The sequence below is a fragment of the Aspergillus lentulus genome, assembly GCF_001445615.1.
Source record: "Aspergillus lentulus DNA, contig: Alt09, strain: IFM 54703, whole genome shotgun sequence".
NCBI lineage: Eukaryota > Fungi > Ascomycota > Eurotiomycetes > Eurotiales > Aspergillaceae > Aspergillus > Aspergillus lentulus.
Genome location: NW_028322117.1, coordinates 129,424 through 150,646, shown reverse-complemented (window position 1 = coordinate 150,646; position 21,223 = coordinate 129,424). Strand labels below are relative to the sequence as shown.

The following is a 21,223-nucleotide window of genomic DNA, read 5'->3' as shown; positions in this document are numbered from 1 at the left end:
GTGAATGCCATTTGATGATGTGACGCCCAAAGAATACCCTATGCTATAGTGACCGTAGGTATAAATAGAGCTGGAAAATACAAATCACCCGCTCATCCTTTCCTGGCTCCCTTCCGCCGTCCGCGGCCCGACTTGTCGCCACTGGCCTCTGGGGTCTCTTGCTCCTGCGGCTGCTGATCAGCTTCATCCTGAGACTCGACCCCCGAACTCCGTGCTTCAACCTGTTCATCCTCGCTCGTTGCCACCATAACCGCCTCGTCCGTTACGTCACCTGCCGAGTGCGAATCCGATTCCGGCTTCGCGACCGATTCCCACGCCCCGTCCGCAGACCGCGCCTGATTCCGCATCCCCGCGAGCATCTTCTTCGCCTCGCTCTCTTCCCCGTTCCATGCCCCGCAGCTTCCGCACCGCCAGCGGCCGAGCTCTTCCAGCGTCTTGACGCCCGGCGGGGCTTGCCCGTTGACGAGTCGGCAGGTGGCGCAGATCAACGCCATCCGGTTCTTCGGTTGCGTCTCGTCCTCGCCGAGTAGGACATCTAGCAGCCGGTCGTACCAGTGAGAGTGCTCGACATACTGCGGGGCGCTTGGAAAGGCGTTGGGCGCAAAGCCGGGCTCGTCAAGTGCAGGAGGGGGCGGTGGATGGAGGCTCTGCGGTTGTGGCTGTTCTTGAATCGGGTACGGTGGCGGAGATTGAGGCTGGCCGGGAGACGACACTGGTGATTGAGCCGGAGTTGGCCTTCGAATGTTGGCGGTCGGTGGGGGAGGAAGTCCGGTTCTCATGATTGGTTGTTGCGGGGTGGAAGGCTGCTTGCGTTTGGCGTCTGTCTTGCTTTTTCCGTCGCTACCCTTGGGACGTGAGGGCTTGGGTGACTCTCCGCCATACTTTTCCAACAGCTGTTGAGTCGAGTTGTATTTCGTTGCGACCTTGAGCTTCTCGATTGTCTCGTCCCGCTGTTTCTGTAGATCGTCGAGGTATCGCTGGGTTTTGCTGATGCGGTAGTCGAAGAACTTGCTAGCTACGGCTCTGACGGCGTAGATCCTGCTCGAGTCAGACGTCATACCAGGACTCCAGGTTCTTGTGGGGGAATTTACGTACAGGACTGGGCCCCCAATGATGGCAGCGTATTCCGTCACGCCCCAATTCTGCCAGCCGAGAACGAGTGCTAGGATAATCGAGTAAAGGAGGTATGCGAAAGTAGTGTAAAGAGTCCAGAGAGCCTTGAACCGACGGGCATGCTGGCGATGAAGGTCAAGTCGGCTCGTTGTCTGTGTTATCTTTGTGGAGAGGGCTGAGAGAGCCTTTTCGAAGGATGCTGGAGAATTGTCTTCGCCCTACAATCGTGCAATAGTCGTTAGTGCGCTGTCGCGCGCATTCAAGGAGGAGACACGGGTAGCTTACCTTCCAAGGCCACAGGGACACCATGACTGGCGGTTCCTGAATCGAAAGGAGGGAGCAGTATCGATAGAAATCGCAGGATACTACCGCAAAGTCATTCTGCGGCAGATAGAGGAGGAGACCTCGAATTGCAAGGTAGAGGGCGATGGATGAGGAAGAATGTCGGGTGTGTTTAGAGTGGAGGCTTGACAGGCTGCAATGACGATAATGTGGAAGTTGATCAGCAGCTTCAGCACGGACCACCCCCTCGAACTTCTGTCCATTCCTCCCAACTGCCAACACTGCCAGCCATTCTCAGCTGGATTTATTACGCTGTATCGTGAAGTTGAAGAGACATCTCAAATGAAGATCAACGTCTTTCATTCCTATTTAGTGGTTTGAGCACTTCACTAGCTAAAGTGTCTCTGATAACGCACCCGGTGGAAATCTCGTTGGTTCGGAGCATATAAAGAAACGAGCGCAACACGAAACGTCTAAACTCCAAACAATTGCTTCCTAGTACTGCAGTGGTTTGAGACTATTTGACATACAAGAGTAAGCTCATCTTAGCTTCGCCAGTCTATAGTTATAGACAGATTACTAGACTCCAACACCACGTTGAGGTGTGAGCTTGTCGCTGGAAACCTGGAGGCCATCGAAGACGACCAGGCACCTACTTGCGCAGGATTTTCGTTCATTTCTTAGTATAGATGACCCTTCTGCTATGCCGTCAAAGGTAATGAAGTCACTTCTGCCGTGCCTGCCTCTGCCTCCGCCTCAGCCACTCAAACATCATGGAAAATCTCTGCAGGCTCCTGGGCTGATGCTGTAGGAACCTCTGTGTTGATCCTTGTTTTTAGTGGAGAGTATGTAGTGGATGCTGAACTAAGAGAAAACCTCGTAATATCTGACTCTTGTAGTGAAAAAGTCGTCTTCGTCATCCTCAGATGGCTCTGCCAGCCATCTATCTATAACTCTTTGTTATAGGCCTCCGACTCGTCGTCATCGTCTTCTGGGTCTGGGTCTCTGCGGCCGCAGATAAGGCCACGATGTGGCTCAACTTCCACGCCATTTCTAACCGCGGGTAACTGGCAGGGGGTGAGTGACTGGGTCGTCCGTCTTCAGAACGAACGGGTGCCCGGATTGAATCCGATGGCCTTCCGAAGTGTAGGAAAATCTGCCTTCGGCCTGATCGAGACCGGCGGTCGATGGCGGATGTCTTGAAAGATCCACCTTGTCCGTCGGCCCATGGGGCGTCTTGGATGAAAGACCTTAATGCTGGTAGGTCCGCTACTTGCATGCGCGCCCAAAGGACGCGGGTACGGCCCGCGTCCCAAGGGCCTCACCAAGTAGAAGCAGAAGACCTTCCCTGCCATCTGGACCACGGTATCTCATCGTTGTAGAACGTTGTCTGACGGGGGATGATTGAGCTGGAGCAGTGTCGACATCCATTTGGGTCGAGTGGGTAGACATGATTCTGTAATGCACGCAGCTATGGAAAGTTAGAGCTAAGAACGGGGTTAGAAAGGTAGATCCTTACCTAGAGAAGGAAGACCTGGACTGATAAGACGAAGCTGTACGCGGAGTACTCTGTCGGTACGGCCAAGAATGTTTCTTGTTGGCTAAAGAGGGAAGATTTTGTGGAGCGGCGCGCAGATACTGCTGATTCTGCGATGGAATGAAAGAAAAACTGATGGTACCTTGACGATTCGATTATGGTAGGTAGTTACATGAAGAAGAGGGGACAATCTACAAGTTGGGATATCAAGTGGTCACTAGGGAAGCGAAATAGAGAGACAGCTAATTGACACCGCAACAATTCACAGAAGAAAACCATCAAATGCAAGGAGAGCTATCATTGCCTGACGACATGACATGACATTCACCAATCAGTGACACATGATATAGGCGTATTCCTCTGCTGGGTATATGTGGGGCACAGTCAATGGAACTGACAAAAACGACTCCAGCGAAAGATGGAAAACTTCCTCGAACTCCTGGATACCTTAAGAAAACAAACCCACAACACCTCCGTCCGCCCATGATTGATGATGACAAACTGACAATTTCACAGATGAGACACGTCGGAACGAGTTGCTGAGGTAAGGTGTCGATGGTGATGTGATGAGATGATATAGGGGCAGAGAAAAAATTGTAGAAGTTCAGACCTCCCCATGGCGTTTGAACCAGCCTCCCAGTTCCCAGTGGCCGGGTCGGTAAGTGGCTGCATTGCGGATCTCATGGTTCTGAAGACCGTCAAAGAGAACACCCAACCGGTTGAAGTTGATAGGTTTCATGATCCACCCGTCAAAGCCGGCTTCAATGTACAGTTGTGCGTCTTTTTCGAAGAGTGATGCTGAGACCGCGAAGACGGGTACTCGGTCATTCTTGCTCGCTTTGTCAGACAGCGGGAGTTGAAATTCGCGCTCGAACTGGCGAATCATCCTGGTAGAGCCTACACCGTCGACAATTGGCATCTAACTGGTTTAGCATGGCTCGAACACCTTACTGAGGAAATGAAGTTAATTACCTGAATATCCATCAGAACAACGTCGACATTCGCAGAATCACGGCGAAACGTAGTCGCACATTCTTCGCCATTTCCTGTGAGAATGACAGCGTGCCCCAATTTACCCAGTCGTTTCTGCACGATCTTGCTGTTAATAGGGTCGTCCTCGGCAACGAGAACGCGCAGAGTAGTGGTTTCAGCGTTGGGCGCAGGTGCTGAGGATGGTTCGGCCGCGCTGGGCAACTCTGCCGAGGTTCCAGGTGGGCGTAGCAAAGCTTTGGCCGGGGGTGAAGGTGGCCGCTCCACGTCCTCTGGGGGAATTCGTATCGCCGTCATTGGGACTCCAGAGTCGGTAACGGGCTCGTGGCCAGGCAAAGGCGGGGAGACCGGAGGCATCATCGTGCGTGCCGTGCTCGGAAAGGGGCGGGCTTGTTTCACCGGCCATCGTTGCGGACTCCATTTGTCTCTTAAGTTTGGAAGAGATTGGGTAGACGTTGCATGTCTGTTGTCCGTGATGCCCTGCGTGCGTTCCACTAGTATAGGGCCTCTCTGCTCAGATCCTTCGCTGGCTGTTCGTTGTAGAGGAGATTCCTGCATGGCACTAATCAATCGATCGGCTTCACTCCTGTTACTCCTGCCGCTGCGAGAGCTATTGTAACTACCCCTGCTGTGATTGCTGCCGGTACTACGCCGCCGCCCGCCGCTTCGGGCGGACTTGCTGTCGACGAGCATGAACTCCTCTTCCGGCCGAATCGGAACAGCTGGTTCCACGATATCCGGCACAGATGGCTCTTCTGCTTTACCAGATGCTGCGTCGTCCGGAACTGGGAAGTTAAGTGAGATTTTGAAACAGCTGCCCTTGCCTTCCTCCGACCGAACACTCAACTGACCGCGCATGTTGCGAACAATTCGAGCTACCATCGCCAGACCCAAACCGAGTACACGTTTATCCTGACCGCACGAGTCGGGAGAGTGTGTCTGGTCTTCCGGATTAAGCCAATAACTGCCATCATCCGGCGAGACTTGCTCAAGTTCTTGGAACAAAGCCTCAAGGGTGCTCTGAGACATTCCTGATCCTGTGTCCAAAACGGTCATTTGGACCAACACGCATCCTGGCTGGTCCTGCTCGAGAGAGCGCCAAATCTCCGTGGTCACGCTACCTGCTGTTGTATGCCGAACAGCATTGGAAATGAGACTGGTGAACACCTGACGTACACGACGTTGGTCACCAATGACTGCTGGGGGAAGTCCAGAGTGCGCTATCACTTTATAATCAATCTTCTTACGCTTGGCCTCTCCCTCAAACATATCAGTGGCTTCTCGGAAAGTCGCTGGAAGGTCAAATACTTCGTCTTTGATGAGTTTCTGGCCTTTTTCGGCGTTGGTCAGATCTAGAAGGTCGTTGATGACATAGATCAGAGATTTGGATGCAGAGTAGGACTTCGTAAGGTTGTCGCGGGTCTCCGGGTCTAAGGAGCCTTCCAAAGCAATTTCCAGATAGTTGATGACAGCATTCAGTGGCGTCCGCACTTCATGGGCCGAGTTTGCGAGGAGGAGCCGCGTCAATTGCGAGTTCTCCATTGCGGCTTCCTTTTGTCGCCACACTTTGATGAACTTGCCATAAACGAGACACAACACAGCTGCCGTCTCGACATCGGACTCGGTCCATTCTCGAGACTGATCTAGGACTGTTTCTCGCCAGGTTTGAAAACTCTTGCGCGGTTCCAAATGGCCATTTTGAGGTTTCTTGTCATATGGGTTGCCCGCCCATTTGATTTCCGTAAGGTGCCCCCTACGGAAGAAGACCATGAAATCGGTGCCGCCAGGCGACAAAGGCACATAGAGCATGCCGGAGATGTGCTTGAACCCGGGGGGATAAAAAAGGTCTGGAAAGTCTTTGGTGATGTGATGTGAAGCAACCACAGAATTCATCCGTCGCATCCTGAGGTATTCCAGCAAAGCCAAGATTTCCTGTGAGTGCGTCATCTTTCCCAGAAGCTTCGTCTCATCACGGATTGAGAGAGCACCATAGTCGGCGTCAAACAGTTTGAGCAGATCGTCCGAGGTGGCGATGATGTATCCCGAGGGATTCTGGTCGGTCGGGACGGTATTAATCAGTTTGCGGGCTTGGAGCCGGGATGCGTAAGACAGACGTTCGATATTTCGCGACACAGTGTCGCCAATCAACCGGCACATTTTTCGAACAGGAAAGGAGACTCTCATGCCGTGAGTCCCGTAGGTATGACATGAGATGAGACCCCATAACTCGCTGAAGCCACTGATACTGATTGACATAGAAGCACGTACCCCCATATTTGCCAGATATTTGAGGTGAATGGGCGACATTGCACGTAGGTAGGAATGCGTCATGTCTACAGGAGTTTGCAAGTCCTCCAGCGTCCGACAGACCAATCGCGATGTGACCTGATCGCGATCATACAGCAAGCGGACTTTGTTGATTCGATACAGGTCACGCGCTTGCTTCGGAATATCAGAGGCTGGAAAGCAGAGCCCTTTGTACAAGTCGACGCTCGCTTTGGGATCGACCAGTTCAGCAACAACGGTTCCGTTCCATTCGGTATCGAACTGATAGATCAGAACACGATGGAAACCAGTCAGTTCTTTCACCAAACCAGTGGCCGTGTTTAACAAGGACTCCAACGACTTGGCACGACCCAATTGATCTTGGATCTGAGACAAAATGCTAAACACTTCCATTGCAGCGGCCTCGCCTCGTCTCCGACGCGCGTTTCGTAGCACTCGCAGGGGTTGACTGATATTGACTGTGCTGTGCTCGAGTTGCTCTGGCGTCGGTTCGACTCCAAGAGTATCGGTCGGTGTCACTGGGGTAGTTAGACCGGAAACACTCAAGGGATTGATTCGGTCGTCCTCCAATTCAAACTCGCAGATGACCAGATTTGAGTCCGCTGGGCTGAGATGGGCGGCGCACCAGAATCGCCGAGGTTTACCAGAAGGTAGCTTCACAGACAAAAGGAAAACCTCGGGGCCATCGACGGAAGGGTCATATCCATCATCGCGGACGAAATCAAGATGATCCAATAGATTATCTGTCTGATCTTCATCCAAAAGGTCACAGAAGTTTGGTAATGCAAAGAGACAATTGGGTGAGTATCCAAGGATGACCTCAGAATTCTCGCTGGCTACACGGACCCCCAACTTTCCGTCAATGTCCTCTCGCAGCACAAGCAAGCACCCAAAACTCTGCACCGCACCAGGGATGTGGATCGGTTCGTCTTCGCATGCTTGATACGAGTCATTGGCTCTTCCAGTGATGACCATATGGCCAGCATCGGTCACTACATGACGAAACCGGGCAGTAACAAGGCCATGATCGGGATCGACCTCTGGACCCCGGTTCTTGGTCAGAGCAGAACCCGGATCCGGCGCGTGATTGAGGTGAGGACGGCCTTGGTCGGGTGGCTCAGATGATGAACCTGCAGTATCCGGTGCTGGCATAGATGGCTCAGTAGCGGTATGATCACCTGGACTTGTTTTAGTCTGCGCTTGCATCTTATCCCACGTCTCGGCATCGATGATAGACCATTCTCGCGCTCCGGTGACGGGTGAGCTCAAATTGCTCTGCGTCTGCTGTTGCGACTGAGAGGCCGTTGAGGGATCAACGGAGATGACCGACCGGATCGGATACACTCGGTCTTCGCTCTCGAAGCCGGTGAAACTCCCCATGCCTGACTTCGGTGTGTGAGTCACGGCGCCTTCCTCTCCCACAGCTCCTGACGTCGTTTCGGCAGGACCCTCGTTATTCTCCTGCCTCGTCGGAGAGGAGGCATTGGCTCTTGATGCCATGCTGGACGACAGCTTGAAAAACGAAGCGGCCGACGTGATTATACCATCATTTGGCGAATGGGTTGTTTGGTTGGCAAGACCACAATCACGTCGAATTCGGTTTCACGTCCACCCCGTAAACTCAGGTCGGTTTCTGTACCTCGTCACAGTACTTGTATCGAAAGGCAGCCAGAAGCGCCAATGGAGTGGTTTGCGGGTGCGAATCCCTGTGGAAAAGGTAAGAAAAATCGTAGTCGCAGAGCCCGGCTGAATGCGGGGCAGGTGGAAGGAGCTCTGAACATGACAGAAAACAGTTAGCGGACGGTTAACAAACTAGGCGGGTGAGATAGCCGTACCGACACGAAGAGCCGAATAGAAGCATATGTTGTCCACACTACCAGAACTTCAAAAGGGCTTCAATGCGTTGCGAATTGCGGGCAACTGCCCCATTGTCCCTCCATCGAACCACGCTCACGGGATTTAGTCGGTACACATTCGCAGGGGCAAATGGACGACTAAAACCCACAGTCATGAAAATCAAGGTCACAGTACTTTGTACGGAGCTCAATTTTGTTGCCAACTTGCCTTGGGGCCCTGGACCCATTGTACGTACGATAGGTAGTTAAGAGTGGAGAGATCCCAGTTTTAGCAGCCCCGTCTCATCTAAAATTCCGATCCGCCGAGCTTGGCTATCCAATGATCGCTCTGAAGCCTTCCTCTTGTGGTCAATGCCTGAGGCGCCACTTTTGCCTAGGCCCAGAAGCCGCCAATTACATTCCCCCTCATTCTGTAGCCTAAGTAGTATATGCCTGAGGTGTCTGCAATCTATCCCCAGGCGAAATTCGAAGCCCAGAAAGGAGGGGTTTGATGAGCGCCTCAGGCACCCCTTGAGTCACTTGGGGCGCAGCACACCCAGCAAATGACTCGTTCCTGCGTCGCGGGCCTGCATCTCAACTTGTCTGCTATGTTCTCCTGCGGAGACTCCGTCCTAAGAACCAGTATACATCATCGATTCGCCAGTGCGGCAAACTTTCTTATGGATGACATCATGTATCCCGACGGAACTGCTCCGACGTACTAACGGCTATCAAACACTGGAAATCTGGGATTGATAAACAGCGCCAAATATTGATGATACCATCATTGTTAAGCCACAGTCTCCCAGCCACTAGACTAGCCTTGGTCGATCTCGAATACTGAACGCCAAATCACCCCGTTGACTTCGCCTCCCCATACGCCGACTCGCGCTGCAACCGCGCCGCTTGGTCCTGCACCGGCCGAGCATCCATGTATGTCCGCATCTCGACCGCGACAAGACCCCCCTTACCGTCGTCCTCGCCGTCGGGGCCAGACTGAGAGCCTGCCCTCTCTAGCTCGAGGATGTTGAACTCCCTCACCCGCACCTCGAACTCATCCGGGTCATTACGGAAGACGGTACCGCTCGTCGCCTCGAACATTACCGTCCGGGGACCGGTACCGTTCCCGATATCCCACGCCTTGTGTACCTCGTGGTGAAAGTGCTGGATATGTCGCTGGCGGACGTTTAGGAGGCCGACTACGTCTGTGCCTCTGTTTGGGGGCCCGCTGCCGACGAAGACTCGGGCGTCGGGGTGGATGAAGGGGGAGACGGGGTTTGTGGTTGGATCGAGAGAGTCCAGTGCTGGGAGGAAGTGTCTGAGGAACTGGAGGCCTGGTGATGCGGTCGAGGGGATTGACTCGTAGGGGCCTTCGTGGGTGTAGACTTGCTGCATGGTTGATGTAGGTTGGTCGGAGGTTTTGTCTAGGTACTGACAGGGTGTGTAAATGTGGTGGCTACGGAGTGCCACCGGTGTGGCGTGTGCTCAGGTGAATCGCGGCTCTACCGTAGGTTGACTACAGGGATGACCTCTTCATGGATTATGGATATAGGACTCATATACTCATATTAGACTCATATCTACAAAGGTGGTCATAATATACAGTAAGATACATCTCCGATGCAATGTACATGATATGCCAAGGGCATGCTTTCCCAGTCGTGTTAAAAGTCTTTCCACAGACAGTCCAGTGGAAGTACAATAGATAGTACAAGATGAGGAAGCGTCGCTGGAGGTGTGCAGTTGTACAGGCGTGTCCTTGCCGAGATCGTACATGACGCCAAGCTCAAGGGAAAGCTTGATGGCCAAGATCGACGGCAAGGCTTCATCCGATGGTGTCGGCCGGGGGCAGGCGACCGCTTGGATCTCAGTCTGGCTGGTCCAGTAGTGATTGCAGGCTGCGGCCAACACCCATAATCCAGAACTGGATGTACTAGAAGAAGGACCCGTCCTACCCCGTGGAGAGGTTGAGGCACATTTAGTGCGTATTTTCAAATGGTTGATAATATCATGTGCAGTGTCATGGAGGTTCGGTATGTTCAAAGTGTCGACTGTTCCGCTCGGATCGAACAAGGCTGTCGAGTGAGATTGCATCCCAGCGGCGTGAGGAGGACCGTTGATTGACCGGCGCTGCGTGTGTAACATCGCCAGTGATTTGAGACGGGTCGACGAAGGTGGGATACTCGTCGATGTCGGTGGTACTCGAGACTTGAGGAGCATGGACGAGAGAGACAAGCTTCCTCAGCACACCAAACTCGAGTTTGAGCTTGACACTGTAGACCGCCGCCTTAATGGTCACCTGGAGTGTGTAGAGACCGAGATACTCCAAGACCAAAAGAGCCACGTCCAAGAGCACCATTACAAGGTTGATAGCAATCAACTCATACATGAGCTTGTTTCGGCTCGATGCTTTGTCCGGCCACAGCCGAAGCAACCTGATGGTCTCCACGATATAGATTCCAGAAATGAACATTTCCTGGGCGGCGAACCAGGAAATCTGCATGCGCTCCACGACATTGTATCCTTTGATGACGGGCTGAGTGCCGACGTAGACGGTCAGATAGTTGAGAACGGTCGTTGGAATCAGTAGGACGATGGAGTCGATGATGATAAGGTAAAGTACGCGCCGAAGATGTTTCTGATTCTGCACCACCAAATGAAGTCGCGAGTACAACACAAACGACTGGCCGGGAACCATGAAATAGAAACCAATAGTGGCAATGGAGATGGCGAGGCCAATGGGCCCAATACGGAAGAACTGCAGCAGGTGACCAATAGCATGGGGAATGACCCCAAGTACACCCGACAGTAAAAGACTCCAAAAGTAGAGGCCGCTGTAGCGATTAAACGTAAGGAAAATGAGAATCACGAGCTCAATGGCATTGTAAAGAGCGATCGAGTTGAACACCACCACCAAGATCCGAATTGCCAGACTGTGGATCTCAGGGTTGGCCCCCACACCCTCAGGAAGCTCAGTGATGGAGTTTAACATGGTGAAACGAGTGACGTGTTCGTAAAGAGCGTTGGAAGACAGGTTGCTGAGAAGGAGCGACGAGGAAAACGACCCGCCTAAGAAAGTCACGGCAAATGAGGCGACGATATCGAGAGAATTTGTTTTGCCAGAATTTCGGATATCACAAGTTGGTCTGCAATCGTCAGGTAGAGCGCCATAGTATTTCCAGAGCACACCCTCTTCAGATCGGATCTCGCAGATCTCCTGTTTGTCATAACCAAGTCGCTGAAGCCCTTGCTTAGACAATCACTGCTCGCAGTTGCATCTCCTGCGGTGACCGATGCTGGAGTAGACTGCGAACCAGCCGAGCCGCCAGGGATAAATGCTGCGAGGCCCTAGGTTTCCTGGCCACGGGGATGGTTTTCTGAATTGCCGAATAACGGGATAATGCGGTGGCGGCGGGATCCCCTCCTCCGAAGAGACCGATCAAGAGCGGATGTAAAACAAGAAAAACAATGGCTGGTGAGGGAAAGGAAATAAATAATCACAAGAGAATGAATGGAGAAGTTCAGGAGACGAGAAAGAGAAGGAAGTCGAAAGGGACGAACGCATGGGCCGCGTGGGGTCTGGGGTTCGAGAGCCAATTTTTTTCTCGCCCTTTGAGGCGATTCGATCATTTCCCATCGAGACCCAAAAGTTTATGGGGAAGAATGAGAGGCAGGGCTGGCACTAAACCCGATACGGTATGATGAATGCCTCATGTCGCCTGAGGCCGAAAAGCCCACATAAGAGGTCGGCAAATCGTTGAAGTGAACCCCGAATAACTCGCTATTGAACCAGGCGGCTGGAAGACGCGAACCCAAGGGCTCCATCCGTCATAATTGTGCTGCTCGTTGATTTGCCTCCGTGGTTTGGGTATTCCTATGGTTGTCAGGTCGGCTCCATGGTGGCGGGTGCCCAGTGTATGAGGTCCGGATATTGTGGTTGTGGCCTTTGAGCAGTCCACGGTTCCCTCGAGCCGGCCGAGTCAAAAGTCATTTTGCTGTAGAAACGCGGTTGTTGATTGATTGAAAAGCCGGTAGCAAACTTTTGATCCACGTTCAGAAGTGTCGACAGAGAATTAGGCATTTCCCATTCGCCCGAGTTGTCCAGAGCATGACTGCTGCCACTAACGCGAACTCCCAGGCAGAGAGGCTCGAGTCATGTGACCTCCGAGGAGATACGAGGACGAATCTCTTCGTTGGTGACCTGTTTTGGGAAAAGTAGTTGTCTGAAAACCGCCTGGACTCTGCGAGGACAAATTTGGACCTCTGCTGCTTCAACTTCAACTGGAAGCCTCGGAATTGATGAGGATCTCCACTTGGGAAAGTGTCCACTTTTCTCGGGTTCTTTGCCTAGTTCGGTGACGGTGACTCCGTACGAACAGTCTCTCAGCTCCTAAGTATATCTTAATGTTGATACTAAACGACATCGCAGTTACTTAGTGAAGGGCTGAGCGATGTATTCTCATTTTACGATCTGTTTTTTATTATGACTGGTGGATAATTATGATACTTAATTCACATCAGAAGTACCATGCATCTACGACTACCCAGGTCGCAAGATCGGTGCTCGACGGCAGACGTGGCCGCACAAGCTATGCTTGAAGATAAGCTTTTCGCATACCTCTGCCTCTAGCGAAAAGAGTATCATGCCGAATATTGGAGTTTTCTGCGCAGATTACGCTTCAGATCTCTGTCTGCAGGCCGGATGATCATCGTGGCTGTCGAGGATGTCTTACCGGTCGCAGATAATGCCGAGTTCTCCCCATTAGTTATGGCATACGCTTCCTGGGAACGCATTGAGGCGGGAGCGGAGAAGGCCGCAAGGCAATGGGAGGGAGACGAGGAGATGGTAGAATGGTTAGTTCAATCGCACTTGATCCAAGAACAGAGATTGGGGGAAGAGGTCTGTCTCTATCAGTTCTCAAAGAACAGTTCCTGCACGTCACCGATCTTTTCTTCTCATGTCTATATCCTGGCCGCAGTGTTGACGAAGCTCGCCTAGCGAGCTACAACGCTCTGAAGACAGAATGTGTCCATTCTCTCGCTTTATGGAGCTATGGTATCTAGCTATTTTGGCGGTTCGTCCCGAATATCAGCGGCGAAGAATTGGTCGAAGCTTGGTAAATTGTGTCCTAGGCCCAACTCGCTAGGAGGATACGCCTGCTAGCCTTGAACCAGGGCCAGACGAACATGGCTTTACGGGGAAAATGTGATATGAGACCGTGAACGAGGTGCACTTCGTGCAGGGCATCATAATGCGGGCAATCTTCTGCCATAATCAACCCTCAACAAACCAGGGGAGCTCGGAACTCCAATCCAAGGAGTTCAGTTCCGGCGTCGATGCATATTTACCCACCGACAATGAGCCGGTCATAAAATAGTCTTCGTCCGCGGTCACTGTGTATCTCTGTCAACTTCCTACTTTGAGACGGTTAGCCTTGATTACAATTGTTGGCTGACTGGGGGCTAAGAGGCTGTAACTACACCACAGATCGCCTGATAGCTACCCCTATCGCCGCTTCGGATTGTGAAAATCCGGCGTTCCTCCCCTTGTTGCTCTAGGATTCCGTCTTTCTCTTTTCAATTTGTGCATTTTGCAAATCTCTGCGCTCTTATCCGTGCGTCACCGAAGCCAGCTTACCGCTCCTTGGTGAACAGCTTGGCGGGGTTCCTTTGCCTAAGCATACAGTATGGGCTCTGAGGCAATCTGGAACTTTGTCATTGTCGGCGGTCAGACTTGATATCCTGTTTGGCTGCGTACTGTACGGTCTCCTTCAAGCTGACCTGGCATAGCCGGCCCCGCCGGCTGTGCTCTCGCGGTCAATCTAGCTCGCTCGACAACCCGTCCTCAAGTCCTGCTATTGGAAGCAGGCATGCGGGGTGATGACAAGTCCTTGCGTGTGGATGGTCAGCGATGGAACACCTTCCTGAACAAGGAGGTGAACTGGGGATATAAAACCGTACCTCAGGAGAACTGCAACGGCCGTCAAATAGACTACTCACAAGACAAAGTACTGGGTAGCACTGCCATTAACTTTTCCGTCTTCATTGTGAGGGCTCGGGACGACTACGACGAGTGGGCGACCGTTGTGGGAGACGAGTTGTATAAGTGGGATCGCATGCAGCCGCGATATCGACACCTGGAAACTTTCGATACCACAATTTCGGACCCGAAGAACGCAAAATATGCTGGTCCGAAATCTTCAGATCATGGATCCCAAGGTGCTCTGCGAGTAGGCTTTGCTTCAGAGTGGGAGCAAGACCTACCGTTGATGCTGGATGTTTTCGAGCAGGCAGGCCTTGTTCGTAATCCTGATTCAAACTCGGGCAATCCGATCGGAATGGCTCTGATGGTCAATTAAGCCCACAAAGGAAGGAGAACCACTGCAGCCGATCTGCTGGACACGGCGCCGGAGAACCTAACAGTCATCACAGAGTCTCCAGTGCAGAGGATTGTCCTCGACGGGAAGAAAGCGATCGGAGTGAAATGCAATGGCAAACTATGCAAGTCTTCCAACTTGTACCTTCCAGTGCCTTAAGGTGTTGACTAACAAAAGTGTCTCTGTACAGATCGCGCTTCCAAAGAAGTCATCCTCGCCGCAGGCGCACTTGGTTCCCCGAAGATCTTGCTGGATTCTGGAATCGGCCCTGCCAATCAACTTGAAAACCTCCAGATCTCAGTTGTTGAGCATCTGCCATCAGTGGGTCAAGGTCTTAAAGATCATCTTTATGTTCCTCTCTGCTTCCAACGGAAGACAGAAACGAATGATCGCAATGCCTTTTTCGGGGACAACGCCGCCATGGACCGAGCCATGGCGCAGTGGATGAAGGACGGAACAGGGCCATGGTCACGCTACTCGTGTCAGATCGCAGCTGGCTTCTTCAAATCAGACAATCTCCTTGCGTCGGCAGAACTTCGGGCGCTTCCACTATCTGTTCAAGACTTCCTGAAGCGGGAGACGGTGCCACACTACGAGCTCTTGGCTCATTCCCCTAACCATCTCGTCTTTCCCGGCGTTGTTAAAGACTACATCTATGTCTGCATGGGGGTGTTTCTCATGAACGAGCAACATAGCGGCGAAGTCCGCCTGCAATCGTCGAACCCAGACGACCCGCTGTTGTTTAATCCCAAATTTCTTTCCCATCCCTTTGATCGCCGCGCTTGTATCGAGATACTTCGCGACGCGCTCCAAGTGACCAAGCACGAGTCATTCCAGAAAGACACCGTGGCCCCAATGATTGTGCCGCCGTCCGAATCCGACGATGGCCTCTTCGAGTTCTGGAAGAACACCGTCGGTTCAGTCTGGCACATTGTGGGGATAGTCAGAGTGGGCAGACACGGTGACGCGGACGCGGCAGTGGACAGTCGATTCCGCGTGTTCGGCATCGAGAATCTGCGCGTGGCGGACATGAGCGTTGTGCCAGGTCTCCTGAGCACCCACTTGCAGGTTCCCGCGTATATGATCGGTATGACCTGCGCAGAGGTGTTGGTCGAGGAATATGATCTCCACAGTGCGAAGCGGCAGTCAAGCCGCGGCTGTATACCTGTTTGATAAATAGACACCAGATAGTATTTGGCTAATTCACATGAAACTGGATAGTAACTCAATAGATATGACAGTGAGAAACTCACACGAACTGAATAGTAACTAATGCCTTGGCCGTGTCGCGAAGACATCCCATTTCGGAAGCTGTGAACGCCCTAGCCTTCTCCACTCTACCGGAGCAGCTCGGGGTGTCAACTGCGGCAACTGCCTTTGGTACTTGCAAGTCTATGTATACTCTACACCACTGACCAGTTCCAGGTCGTCAAAAAACCAATCACGCATTTAATGTATGATAGGACCGTGGAGCGGGTCCAAATGTATAAGATTACCCTACATGAAACACATCCGGGAACATTAAACGCTGTGCTATTACCAATCAATAACATCCCCCATGTACAAAATTAAACCCGTCATAACCATAACCAGTACAACACCTAGTAGATATACCGGAAATGCAAATTCTCCTGGTCCGTGCGGTCCTCAAAGGCATGGGTGAGGTTGTTATCCGCCGCGGACAGGCCGCTCTCCTCCAGCACACGGGCCTTCCTCTTGTTCTGGAGGACGAGCCAGAAGCGCAGGAAGATGATGGCGATGGTCAGGCAGACGTAGCAGCCGAGGTGGACGCCGAAGGCGATGAAGTAGCGGGGGGCGTCTCTGTCGAGGAAGACTTGGGGGCCTGGATGAGATTCATGTCAGTTTGGAGTTTGCTTTTGTGTGAGGAGGTTAGGTTAGGTTGGGAGGGGAGGACTAACCGATGGAGTTGCCGACGGCCCAGGAGACAAAGGTGGCTGCCACGACGGTGGATTTCTTGGTGGCGCCGGCGATGTTGCGGGAGACCATGGAGAGGCAGAGGGTCTGGGCAGACCAGAAGGAGAGGGTGATGTAGTAGCTGATTAGCAGGCCGACCTTGGTGCCCATGTTCTTGTTCTCGACGGTCATGAGGACGATGGTTCCGACGTAGGAGCTGGAGGTCACGGTGTCAGTGGATGGGACGCTAGCAGTAGAAAGGGAAACTCACGGAATGACAAAGGCCAGCATGACGAGCAGGTTCTGTCCGGTCTTCTTGACCAGCCAGGCGGAGCTCAGGAGGACGATAATGATATAGAAACCAAGCACCATGGCCAGGAGTTGGGTCTGCAGCACGGTGAACTTGAAGCCGCTGATGATGATGTTGGCGAACGCCCCGAGACCGCTGGTCGGCAGGGTGGTGAAGATCTGAATGGCGCAGTAGCAGTACATCTGGGGGTCGCGGAAGGCCTCCCACATCTGGTAGGCGCGGAACTTCTTGTTCTGCATACCGGTCTGATTGGCACGGACTCGCTCGACCATCAGGTGCTTGTCCTCCTCGTTGAAGCACTTGGCGCGCATGGGTGAGTCGGGCATCCAGAAGATGACGAAGAGACCCCATATTACGGAAATGACGCCGTAGGTGATGAACAGGGCCTGCCACGAGTGGATGGCCTTGTCCTTGCCGATCAGACTGAAGCAGTATGCGAGCAGACCGCCGACGATCTGCTGACCACCGTTCATCATGTACCTGCTGATTGTCAGGAGCATTCATGTTAGAGTTGTATGATTGACATACCAGTAGGTCACGGTCGCCGCCTGCTCTTCTCTCTTGTACCACATACTGGACAGTAAGACGAAGGTTGGCTGGCAGCAGGCCTCAAAGATACCCAGCAGGGTACGCAGGACGACCATGTGCGTGAAGCTCTTGCTAACGGCATGCAGAGCCAGCACGGTACCCCAGAGACAAATGTTGATGCCCAGATACTTGGCAATAGGAACACGTTGGATGATCCAGTTGGTCGGGTATTCGACGATCAAGACGGCGATGTAGATACAGGTGGTGAGCCAGGAGTACTAGAACGATGGCCATTAGCATCCGTCGCTCATATAAGATATTCTAGTGAAAAAGGGGAAGAAAAAGTCACCTTCTGGCCATTCTGTAGATGAAGATCGGTACGGATTCCCATGATAGAGGCAAAAGACAAGGTACCCTTATCCAGAGCCTGGAGGAAATAGGTGAAGATCATGATGATCAGCACGCGGCGATCAATCATGCGTTTCAACCGCTTGCTGGTTGCTTCATCGACATTGACCTGTCCGCGAGCCACATACTCCTGGAGATCCTTGTCCATCCGAGAGTAGTCGGCCTCGTCCTTGATGAGCCCGTCAGACAACACCCGTTCGACATGGTTGATGTCCTTGGGGTGCTTCGGGTCATCTCCAGCTCCTGGTGAGCTGGAAGTCACCGGACTTGAAGCAAGTTTTTCTGCCATGACGGTGGATTCAGAGCTTGTGGAATATGGCAATCAAAAAAGAAACCAAAGCTTGAGAGCGGTGCAAACAGATACGGCAGCACAGGGGGAGAGGTCCGACCGAGAAGTAAGACACGGGGGATCTCTGGCCTTTTTATCAAGAGAAAGCAGCTCAGGCTTGTCGAGTCTCAGACAAACAGCCAATTCGAGAGATCATTACCCCGGTCGCAACACAAGTCGACGGTGCGCATGGTTTCCTGGCTGGCTTGACTCTTTTCCCCGGCTTTCTTGGCAACGCCTCCCCATGGGACAACTGACTGGACATAACTGGATCTGAGAGGTAAGCGGGGTGGAATGGCCCGAGAACACTGGCCTGGTCAACCACTCAACAGCTCCTGTCCGTAACCGCTTTAGACACGGCCAATAACGTCGCTTCTCGATTCGAATTGGCTCCTGCTTGGCGTTGGGTTTCGGTGCGTCGATGGCCCGAAGGCTGCTGCGTCCCATGCGGAGAATTCCCCCCATTTCTTCCGCGTATCATCAGTGGCCGGATCCACCCCGCAGGATTTATAGCCAGATGCAGCGAGTCAGCCTTTTAATATCCTGGAGAAAGTAAATAGAGAAAGTCTGCTTGCTGATTGACCACTGCTGCAGAGACAAATAAACGAGAATGGCTTCCAACAGACCCTCGCAGACCGAGGTCCATCAGACCGTCAAGCAGCTCATCAACAACCTGGTCAACATCAAAGACGCCACAGGAAAGTTCCTGCTGCGGCTACAGGATGGTCGGGTCATTGACACTAAATCCTGGCATGGGTGGGAGTGGACGCATGGTATTGGTCTGTACGGCATCTGGAAGTACTATGAGATGACCGGCGATGAGTCCCTCCTGCGCATCATTGAAGATTGGTTTGCTGCGCGGTTCGCCGAGGGTGGCACCACCAAGAACATCAACACCATGGCTGTCTTCCTGACACTGGCGTACGTCTACGAGAAGACGGGCAACGTGACTTACCTGCCCTGGCTGGACGCCTGGGCCGAATGGGCCATGTACGAGCTGCCTCGCACGCGATACGGCGGCATGCAGCACGCAACCTACTTGACCGAGAACTACCAGCAGCTGTGGGACGACACGCTGATGATGACCGTCCTGCCACTGGCCAAGATCGGCAAGCTCCTTAACCGTCCAGAGTACATTGCCGAGGCCAAGCGGCAGTTTCTCGTTCACATCAAGTATCTCTTCGACACCCAAACAGGACTCTGGTTCCATGGCTGGACCTTTGAGGAGGGAGGGCACAACTTTGCCCGCGCGCGCTGGGCCCGTGGCAACAGCTGGGTCACCATTGTCATCCCCGAGATCATCGAGCTGCTTGACCTCGAGCCAACGGACCCGATCCGCGTCCACCTCATCGACACGCTCGAGGCCCAGTGCGAGGCCCTGCAGCGGCTGCAGGAGAGCGACACGGGCTTCTGGCATACCCTCCTCGACCATCCGGACTCGTACGTCGAAGCGTCCGCGACCGCGGGGTTTGCGTATGGTATCTTAAAAGCCGTCCGCAAGCGGTACATCGGCGCGCAGTATCGTCCCGTCGCAGAGAAAGCGATTGCGGCTGTGATGAGCGCGGTGGACGAGCACGGCGAGCTTCAGAATACCAGCTTCGGCACGGGAATGGGTGATTGCTTGCAGTTCTACAAGGACATTCCGCTGACGGCGATGCCATACGGACAAGCGATGGCAATCATGGCGTTGGGAGAGTATCTGCGGACATGTTTATAGGTTCAGTTCTTTTGTTATCTTATGATGAGCCGCATTGATAGATTGGTTGCCGGAAAAACTTGACCTTGTATATAGTTCTCTGAGAGGAAATTCATGTGTCAGTCTTGCATGATTGATAAAGACAGACATTTTTATCGACTCGTTCCCCGTGGTACGTAGAGAATTCCTGACTGGATGTAGTTATCATCGATGGAGAGCATCATACGGGCAGTTTGTGAAGTGCAGCACTGCAGCCTCTCCGCAAGTCGATAGTAAAGACCAAATTGATTGGAAATTCCACAGTTTTCTACCGCCACTGTCCATGGGGGTATTTGAGATGTACATTAAAGTTGAGCTCGGGTGAGGACATTGGGACTGGCCATCGGAGACGGAAAAGGATTCCGAATAGCTTCAGGAACGTCGGAAACGGGAAGACGAACTATGCAGACCCAGAACAGTCCAATTAACCTCGAAGAGCTACAAGACCGAGCCCTTGTAAACTGATTCACACGAGCAAAGGGTGTCGGGAGAATTCCACTCATTGTGTTGGAGCCTGTACCGGCACCCATAGAACCACGTGATTACTAGGCTTGCCAGCAGTTGGACATTGACAGTCCACCACAACAGATGCAAACATGCTTTGATCCGAGCATATCAATGAGCCTGGCTCTACATGTCACTATATGCATAGCACGGCACGTTCTCTACGCTGTTGCTACTTTGGACACCTTTCTGAAGCTGCATTAGTGTATGTCATGCTCGATTGAGTCTCTGCTGGTAATTTGCGGATTCGATTCTCTCGACGACAAGTGTCTCAGCATCACACGACGCGTCGCTACTCAGCTACGAACATAGCGAACGCAATCACCTACTGAATCAAACAACACCATCAATCAGGCCGTATTCACCACACAACCCAATGGTCCGATCCTCAGCTTCGAATGGCCTCGTTGACCACCTGCGCAGGTTTTACTACCGCAACTAGCAAAGTGTTCGGACGTCAGACGCGCTGAACAAGGCGGTTTCTTTACGGGCAATCAATGAGACTTGGTTCACCTCTAAGCCTAGGATCCTTTTCCCCACACGGTGGTTGCGCCATGAATTCCTTGAGGGCAAACTTGAGCGGTCAGGCATGGGAAATGGGATAAAAGAGCCCGTTCAATTTCTTCCATGTGGCTCAGAATAGTTGACAAAGGTTTATTTGCATCTAGTGTGGCCAATCCTACTGCTGAACGTTGCATTGTCGACATCCGCACTGAGAGGCCGCCAGCTGCCTGAAGGTTCCGCTGCAGACTTTACGCGATGAATGAGGAATCTAATTTAGGATCAATTTCACGACATGTCAAAGGATATCTGAGTTGTCCAGTGTCAACCAGTCTTTGTACGCTTTACGCGGTGGTTTTCTTTGTTCCGTCGAATGCCGCCAGAGTTATCAATACGACGGCCCACGGCCCCTATTGTTGGATCGAGCTGAATAGGGAAAAGCATCACGACACCAAATTGAAGAGCAAATGATGTTTGATCTAATGCATCCGACAATAGTTGCTTCCATTCGTGAATAGAAAAGTGACGTTCTTTGCAACGGCCGCATAAATAGTAAAGATTTCTCGTCGAAAACT

General features: G+C 52.5%; 6 protein-coding genes across 6 annotated transcripts; 1 reads left to right on the top strand and 5 right to left on the bottom strand.

Annotated features, from left to right (window-relative positions):
• Window positions 1–92: 92 nt before the first annotated feature.
• On the bottom strand, window positions 93–1,422 carry ALT_4897 (lunapark family zinc ribbon domain-containing protein; the record flags this gene model as incomplete). Its single annotated transcript, XM_033562916.2, has 3 exons — window positions 93–1,038; window positions 1,096–1,331; window positions 1,399–1,422. 3 exons carry the CDS (start codon window positions 1,420–1,422, stop codon window positions 93–95), a joined length of 1,206 nt encoding a protein of 401 aa, XP_033418807.2.
• A 2,114-nt stretch (window positions 1,423–3,536) lies between these two features.
• fphA (putative sensor histidine kinase/response regulator) lies at window positions 3,537–7,708 on the bottom strand (the record flags this gene model as incomplete). Its single annotated transcript, XM_033562915.2, has 2 exons — window positions 3,537–3,851; window positions 3,905–7,708. The coding sequence occupies 2 exons, from the start codon at window positions 7,706–7,708 to the stop codon at window positions 3,537–3,539; spliced, it is 4,119 nt and encodes a 1,372-aa protein (XP_033418806.2).
• Window positions 7,709–8,895: 1,187 nt separating this feature from the next.
• Window positions 8,896–9,438, bottom strand: ALT_4895 (uncharacterized protein; the record flags this gene model as incomplete). The annotated part of the gene is made up of 1 exon (XM_033562914.2): window positions 8,896–9,438. One exon carries the CDS (start codon window positions 9,436–9,438, stop codon window positions 8,896–8,898), a length of 543 nt encoding a protein of 180 aa, XP_033418805.2.
• A 625-nt stretch (window positions 9,439–10,063) lies between these two features.
• ALT_4894 (uncharacterized protein) lies at window positions 10,064–11,035 on the bottom strand (the record flags this gene model as incomplete). The annotated part of the gene is made up of 1 exon (XM_033562913.2): window positions 10,064–11,035. The coding sequence occupies one exon, from the start codon at window positions 11,033–11,035 to the stop codon at window positions 10,064–10,066; it is 972 nt and encodes a 323-aa protein (XP_033418804.2).
• Window positions 11,036–16,021: 4,986 nt separating this feature from the next.
• Window positions 16,022–17,869, bottom strand: ALT_4893 (putative transporter C460.05; the record flags this gene model as incomplete). Its single annotated transcript, XM_033562911.2, has 5 exons — window positions 16,022–16,263; window positions 16,340–16,551; window positions 16,606–17,124; window positions 17,173–17,450; window positions 17,522–17,869. 5 exons carry the CDS (start codon window positions 17,867–17,869, stop codon window positions 16,022–16,024), a joined length of 1,599 nt encoding a protein of 532 aa, XP_033418802.2.
• A 649-nt stretch (window positions 17,870–18,518) lies between these two features.
• Window positions 18,519–19,625, top strand: ALT_4892 (glycoside hydrolase family 88/105 protein; the record flags this gene model as incomplete). Its single annotated transcript, XM_033562910.2, has 1 exon — window positions 18,519–19,625. The coding sequence occupies one exon, from the start codon at window positions 18,519–18,521 to the stop codon at window positions 19,623–19,625; it is 1,107 nt and encodes a 368-aa protein (XP_033418801.2).
• Between the last annotated feature and the right edge of the window lie 1,598 nt (window positions 19,626–21,223).